We start from the raw sequence: 8,382 nt of genomic DNA, 5'->3' as shown, positions 1-8,382 counted from the left end.
AGTTAAAAAGTAAAGATGAATAATGTGTTGCATTTCTGTATACTTACCATTTTCCCATTATCAGCTCATAGCCTCTAACTTAATAATTCAGGTACTTTTTTTATTTTATTTTGCTCTTTGTAAAGACTAGGAACAATCTGATAAAGCCGTGAAGAACAACTTTACTGCTGTCTGTCATGCAGAACAATTGAGGACGTGATTTTCAATATTTGTGCCCTGAAAGTGATTCCAGTGTTTTTCCACCACTTACTTGAATAGGAAAAAAAAAACTGTTTTTCTGGGTAAATTTAGTAGTTTTCTTCATGGACCATTTCTATGCAATTTTTAGTGCTCGTGCAGAAAATAGATTTTTTTTTGTCATCTGGAGGTTAGACAATTTATATTAGATAGTTAGAATTTGCGGATAATGCACATGAGCATGGTTTTAACATTTGATTAACATTTAAATCACAGAAAGGGTGGTTTTTAATTATCAGTTTAATAGTGTGAGTACTAGAGTATTTATCTAGATTAGGGTTTTCAAACTCAATTTACCTTGGGGCCACTGAAGGCAGAGCCTGGTTGAGGCTGAGCCATATGGGGTTCTATTTGTTTTTCCGTCCACTGTCTAAGGCTAAGCAATATCCTCTGCGTGTCCCGTGAAACAACAGAAGCTAACGAAGCTAGCAACTCTTGCTAAGGACTTTTCTGACGACCAGATCCTACGACAATAGCAAATGCAAAGATTTAAGCATACAGCAAGCTAAAATATCACAAAGCTATCATCAAAGAAGCATGGACATGCAGAGGATATTGCTTAGTAGACATTATACTTTTATATTAAGGTAGGGGGCCACAAAATATTAAATTGGGGGCCGCGAATGGCCCGCGGGCCGCCAGTTTGAGTAGTAATATACTCGACTCATCATTATTTGTTAATCACAAAATTCTTTGGATGTCTAAAATGTCCAAAAAATGATCCTTTTAGTGAGTTTGTTATGAATAACTGCTGCACACAGACTTGTTAACATTAATAAATCTGCAGCTATTTATGATGAAACTATAATAGTCTGAATGAAATATTTGTTCGGGTATTTTAAACTAGTTTTTGAAGGAGTGATCTGTGAAAACCGAGAGGGTGTAAATCCATAACCAACACTTGGTGCTGACAGGTCTTCAGTGCTGGGATTTGCTCAGATTCCTTAATCAAAAAGGTGATACTAATCCAGTTTTAATCAGACAGGAAAGTGAACCTTTTAGAGTTATAAGCTGCGTCATATGTTCAGCTTCCTTTATTTGCATTTTAAAGTATTTTATTTAAATATTTCAGGATAAGAAATTCCATAGCAAAATAAAAGAGTAACAAAAGTATTAGTTCATTTATTAGATGTTAATAAAGTGACAATAATGTAACTTTAACTTGCACATTTGGGTGTTTTTAGCTTTTGATTGGACAGTGACCGTCTTTGCTGGTAGTTACAAAAATAATATAGAAAATTATGTTGGTTTTTATTCTGTTTTAGAACACTGCTTCCATTTCCAACCTTGTAAATTCAGTTATAGATTGAGCAAATTCTTTGTGTTGGTTGAATGTAATCTAGAGCACACAAAACCATTACTCCACTTCGTTTAGAAATCGAGTAAAGTGTGCATGGGTGAAGATGCTTTCGATGATAGGATGTTGTTGGTGATCACCGTTCAGGTTTGCATGCAGAAAATCTGTGCTTTTCTTTATGTTCATGGGGAAATAAGTGAGGAGCCTTTATGAGGGGGATTTCCATGTGCTTAGTAATGCATGGAATGAGCCAGGGCCCGTGCAGCGTACTCTAGCTACGTGCACAGCGGTGCCTGCGCTCTGCTAGAATTGAGATTTGTGGCAGGGCAACTCCGGTCTAATTCTCTTTTCAAAATGGCGCCTTGTTTTTCCCTCCTGCTTGCTGCTCTCGCTCCCTCAGCAGCTCAAAGTAATACACGGCCTTCAGTTGGTATGGTCCAAAGCTGAAAAGCCCCTTAACTTTGCTCCACGGTTCCGTTTCCTGTTTAAATTTTTGGTTTGCACAATCACATTTTGCTAAAAATTCGTCTCACTTTTGTCCGTTGCAAGCAAGCGAGCGCACATGTCCCCCACCAGCCATGTGGGCTCTGAGCTCTCACTCACTTCTGCAGCAGGCTTTACTTCCACTAGTTGTAATAGATTAGGCTTTACCGCCAAAGTGCAGGTTTGGTTTAGGTCCAACACTGGATTTCATTTGTGTCTTTTTTTCATTTTGTTTTTGCTTCCCTCCCATCTTCCGTAGCAGCCGTGTGTTTGGGGCACTTTTCCACCTCTAACTGCTGTCCGTGGTTGGGGCCCTACTAGCTAAGTCTCGTTTGCACAGGCCTTTGCCGTGACCTAGATTTTATTTCAATTTGATTATGCGTGGATCGATGTTGAAATTTGTCTTTCTGGAGTTTCTGTTAGTTTTTTTGAGATATGCTCTTAAATTTCAGCGGACGTAGAGTTGGCTGCAGCCATGCGTGCACAGTCACACCCTTATGTGACAGATAGACCGGACAAAGGGCAAAAACAAAGAAAGGCGCTGATCCGAGACTACAAGTGTAGTCTTTCCAACGCCCCCTTTTTTCCTCCCTTACAGCTTTAACACTCTTAGTTGTAAATATTGTATGGCTTGTTGCCAATTACAGTAGATCAACTAACATAAATCAACGACAAAAGATAATGTTTGGGCGCAAAACAAATGGTACCACTGAAAGAATCGAAAATGAGTACATGATTGTAACACTACACTAAATACGCTCCAAAATCCTTTAAATTTTAAGTTGGAGACATACTGGTGACAGGACGTTAAAAAGTTTTAAAGATTTTATTTAAGTTGGAAGAATTTTAATTGCGGGGGAACTTTTTTTTCCCCTTTGCTTTTCTTTATTACTGATAAACAGTGCACTGGTCTTTTACAATAAAGGAGTTTAGGCAGAACGAAGGGCAAAAGACCAAATCTGGTGGGTGTCAGGCACGCAGACACACCCCACGCCATTGTTTTTGGTAATATGACCTATTTTGCTCAAGTCTCTGTTAAACAGAGTGAGGGTTGGCAATCTGCATGAGGAAAATGAAGCATATTTTTGCTCGTTCTCTTGCAGCAGCATTGATGTCGCTCAGGTTTTTACAGCACAAACGTATGAAGTGGTAAAATGATCTCTTTGTACTAGAATCGCCCTTAGGTGCACAAATTGCTTTGCAGTGCTCATCTCGATCAACTCATAAGGGCTTCGTTTTCTTAAAGTGGCTCAAATTGAAACTCAAAGTTAAAATATTACGATCAGCGTAGTCATTTATTGATTAAATAAGAAGGCCTGAAGGTCAAACTACTGACCTCAGAAGACTTTTATCCTCCGTGTTTTACAACTGTTTGCTAACACAGACGAGAACCATCTTTCTTTTTATGTTGGAAGAGTTTTATGCTCAAGGGAAGAAGATTGTGCAAGGCTCCGTAATGCCTTTCTATCACCTGTTTCAGATTTTGGATCGTTTTCGAAGGCTCACAAAATTATTGAGCACTGTTTGATAGCCGAAGAAACATTTCAGATGCTTTTTTTATGTTTATCTTTTTAGAATGCAGCTGAGGAATTTCAGTTAAGAATTCATTTTAATGATATTTCCCTTCCAGAGATCACATTGTGTGGGAGAAGATCGTACAAAAGATACTCCAATCATCTTCTGATCTGTTTTTAAAGCTTTCCCATTTTTTATATATATATGATTGTGCTGTTTTTAACCAAAGAAAAAAAAAAAATCTGTCATTTTCTACGACATATGTTCTGCAGAGCGGCACTAGTTCATTGGAATTGCCTCTGAGTTGTGGCTCCGCCCCATTCCCCTTTCTGTTGCCCTCTGTTTACATGCTTTCCATCTTACAGCCCTTCACGTCCTCAGCTTAACATTATTGGGGCAACAAAAATGGCAAACAGCATTGGAGCTATCCAGATGTACAGTTTTTGAGCCAGATTCCAGCTCAGATGAGGAAAAGAGACATGAATGGATCTAGTTGATTACAAGAGGAGTAGAGCAAGGAGCTTGTGGCCCACCCATTGTATCATTTATGTAACAAATATGATCTTTTCCAAACATTTTTTCATCTGGTACTGATTCACAAAATGTAATTTTAAACCTAATTTTCTTTATGTATCATCAGAAAAATGCCACAAGAACTTGTTAAAAAGACATCTTTCATTGGCATTTATGGTTTAATTGGTGGTTATTTGCTTTTGAGGATAATACAGTGTGACTGAAGTCAACACCTAGCCGCGAGAGAACAATCGCTCCGATGGTAATGAAGTTGCCGTGGCGTGTACGTGCAAACAGGCGAGACATTTCTGTTTGGTGCAGTGCCACGCTGCTGTTTGTCTCTCTCATATTTAGTCTGTCTGCGTGATTCTCCATCTATCTAAGCTGAAATTACCACTGAGGCTTTGTGTCGCCGGCTCTGCCAGGAGGCACATTTTCTATTTGGAATCTTTTTCTTGTTTGATTTCCCTCTTTCACTCGGCACACGTTGCAAAACCACATTCAGATGATGTTGGAAAGACTGTTGCTTAACTTTGGTGGAAAGATGGAGATTAACAAAAAAAAACCACACAAAGATGGAGGTTGGTAGAACTGCTACTGTATCGCTGTTTTTTGCACCACTGCTCCTGTGATCTAAATTTCATGAGACTATTAAAAACAGGCAGGGATGGGGAACTCGCGCCTGCTCCCCTCACTGCTTCCCTGCTACACCTCCAACTGCTTCTCCTCTCCATTGTCAAACAGCAAGGAAGAGCGAAGGGGAGTGTCGGTGAAGGTGGTGGCCATGCCTGTCCTCCCTGCACAATGGTGTTCAGGGGTTGAGGGCTAATGTGAAGTTTGGATTTTGGCGAGCCCTCCTCTCCTCATGTAGTACATTTAAGATGATCTCGCCGCTTAAGAAGAGCGATGATAATGGTTTCATTTTTTTTTTTTTTAATGAATCCCGTCTTGTGATGCCGCTCTCCCTGTAAGGGTCACGCTGGTGTTCACGTTGGTGGTTTGTGCTGACGGCAATTGTATGTATATGATTGTAGCTCGTAGGGGATGGGTGGAAGTGTGTGTCATTGTAAGAGGGGGGGTTGGTTTCCATAGCAACCTGCTTATTTCTCTCCTCCAGCTACATCTTGTATCAGTATAATGCCTTCATATTTTTTTTATTTTTTTGTAGGTTTTTGGACAAATAGTTAATGCAGCTGCGCTTTAGCGTCTTTTTGTTGTGGACCAATAAAATGAACCGAACAAGGCAGTGCGTAATCGAAGCTTACCAGTCATTAGTCCTGATTGATTTTCTTCAGGCTGCACTTGTTCAATTTGATGTGAAGTTAAACAGATAATCTCTACGTGAGTCGGTGCCGCCGACTTCGAATCCATCATCGTTGAACTTGTGGACTCACTGCGGTTCAGCTTGCATCCAAATGTCTGTGTTTTTCTGATTGGACCCAAATAAGTCTTTTGTCCGATGCTTTGGTCGTGTAGTATTTATTCATTGTGTTTGTCTGATGGCGCAGTGGAGTTTGGGCATGTTGACTACAGGGCTCCTAAATTTCTGCAAACAAAAGATGCCCACTATGCAGAATTAAATGGATGCTGTTTTTTAATTTTTAAATGAATTAAAATATACAAAACATATGTTTTGACCTACCCAATATTGGTTTGATCTGTTCGACTGTTACACTTTGTATGAAGGTGGAGTGGGAAATGAAATGAAAGCATTTAGCAGCTCACTCCCCCTTTGAGGAATTATCATTTAGAAGAAGGAGGATTGGGATTTCTTTGTGCATACGGTCAACCAAACCAGATGACTTTCTTGGAAGAGAGGAAGTCTCTGGAAAGCAGCATTATTTTAGTTTTAAAATAGTAAAATTGGATTATTAATATAGATTTTGTTTATTTACATATAAAATATAACATTCTTGCACAACAAAATTAATCGAAAACTCAAAAAATAAAATGATGCAATGTAGTGACAGAAACTCATCTTGATATTTTGTTTTATAAGGTCACACACGAGTAGAATTTTACAGAAAAAAAGAAATAAACTAAACAAAGGAAGATCTAAAATAGAGAAGTCGCCAATTTAATCAAGATCACATAATACCAAATAAATTTAGCTTGAAAAAATATTATTTTGTCATTATATCTTCATATATTTTAATCTACACAAATACGTATGCATTGTTCAACAGTACAAAAGTTAAATCTACCCCTCATACCTGGAAATTAACATTTTTTTCAAGTTGTTTTTAACTAACTACTGTTAAGTTTGTCGAATAATAGAAAACATTTAACAACTTTGTGTCACAATACCAAACAGAACATTGGACCTGTAGGATGTTTGTTTGTTCATTTTGTTTGTAGCAAACAAATACATCAGAGCTGTGACTCAATTGTTTGTTGAAGATGAACAAATCTCCAAAAATATGTTTTTTTAATTTTTTTGTTTGCTTTGACTTTACCGCAACTTGGTGATAGTGATAGTGCTTTGTAACATGTAATTTTGTTATGTTTGTGTTGGTTTAGATGGAAGATGGTCAGACTCTTTTTGACTACAACGTGGGTCTGAATGACATTGTCCAGCTGCTGATTCGCTCTCAGACCGACCCTCCAGACAGCCCCACCCACAAGGACTGCTCAGCTATCACCGGGAGTTCTGCCCCTCTGTCCGACTCCAAAGACCAGAGCTGCGACCCTTTGGCTCCCCTCTCCCCATCCGACATGGAGACTTCCCCCAGCGGGGACGAGGAGGAGGAGGTCAGCATCACTACCAGCACTGTCAATGAAACCAAGCCGGACACCAGCGACTCCAGCAGCACCAAAAACGGCTTCAGCCCTGTACAGGACTCCCAGTCGCCCACGTCCAGCAAAAACACACTAATTGACCCAGGGATTGGATTGTACAAGGTCAGTATGCCATGGTAACAGAAACAAGAATTGTAATTTAGATGACTGAAAAGCTGCATTGAAACTTTCTTTTTCTTTCTATTTTTTTTACTTACATTACTGAAACAATAATTGATTATGTCCCTTTAAATACCCACACTCTCCCAAAACACACACACACTAGTGTTTTTCTCCTTTATTTTATGAAAATGTCTTCCTGTTCAGATTTATTGCCAGAAAAATTAGGGTCATGTTTTATATTCCTTGTTCAAACCTGATGCAAATTTGTACTAAACCTTTTTCCTAATTATAGTGAGACTTTATTTTAATCCCCTATTTAAAATGAAAACTAATTTTGACTTTTGGACCTATCAGAAAACTAAAAAATGAGGAAGATTTAATAAAAGAGGGTAAGAAAACATGGTTTTGGAGAAAAGAGAGACCACAACGACAATAATAAAAATAAAATAAATAAACATTATATTTTAGAAATTAAAAACCAAAACACAATCTAAAAAAATGAAACAAATAAAAATAAAACATATTGAAAAACAAAACTATTTTCTAGTAATCCATGTAAGATGTTTAAAAACAGCATCACTGATTGGTATAATTTTATGTCAAATAACTTTCCGTTGAAATTACTGACAGAATCCAATCAGCGATGTCCCACAGTACGTCATTCAACATTTCATATGGATTAAAAAAAATACTTTTGCCTTTCAAAACGTTTCATTTTTATTTGTTTTTTGGAATTGTTTTAAAATGTAATGTTGGTTTCCATTTTTAATTGCCGTTGACATATTTAATATGTCTTTGCGTTGAGAGATTTGTTGGTGTGATTTGTACTTCAAGGCCACCACACAACCCTACACACACGCACAACTGCACAAAAGCCGACTCACGCATGCATATTTGCACAGACCTCTATACACACAAACCGACTTATCTTCACTCTTAACTTTGTTCCATTTGTCTTCTGAGAGACGGAATTAAGATGATGGGTGCAGCAAACGAAGGTTGCTCTCTCTGTATTTTAACTCTGGTTTCACTTTCAGGCTTATGATGGAATTTATTAAGCAGGATCACTGCTAATGTGCTTGCTGAGTGGAAAAGTGCACTTTCTCTGCACGTTAGCTTTTGGGCTGGGTATCACGGCCAAAATGCTGAAGCAGTTTCATTTACATTCTCAAGTTTACGATTTGATTAGATTTAAAATTCAATTTAATTAAATTGAATGTCTATTTATCTGTTGAATCTTCATTCCAAAATAAATTTTGCTTTGTTCTGAAAGTCACTCATTGGAATTCTGTATGGAAAAAAACATTAATCAGGGTTTCACATAAAGGACGTTTCAATAACAGCAATTGTTTAAAACAATAAAAGTTTAAAAGTTTCCCCACCTATGGGTCCACCCACCTGCTAATTAAAAAGCAAATTAAAGGAGATTTGTGGGG

General features: G+C 38.0%; 1 protein-coding gene across 1 annotated transcript in view; it reads left to right on the top strand.

The window, feature by feature from the left end:
* Nucleotides 1-8,382, top strand: part of LOC112163073 (E3 ubiquitin-protein ligase UHRF2) — a 24,892-nt gene that overhangs the window by 1,735 nt on the left and 14,775 nt on the right. Inside the window, exon 2 of the mRNA XM_024299202.2 lies at nt 6,566-6,946. Within this exon, the coding sequence (XP_024154970.1) occupies nt 6,566-6,946 (381 nt within the window). The remainder of the gene's footprint in view (nt 1-6,565; nt 6,947-8,382) is intronic.

Source organism: Oryzias melastigma, linkage group LG12, assembly GCF_002922805.2.
Source record: "Oryzias melastigma strain HK-1 linkage group LG12, ASM292280v2, whole genome shotgun sequence".
NCBI lineage: Eukaryota > Metazoa > Chordata > Actinopteri > Beloniformes > Adrianichthyidae > Oryzias > Oryzias melastigma.
The sequence above is the reverse complement of the archived record's forward strand: the minus strand, read 5'-3'. Positions and strand labels throughout refer to the sequence as shown.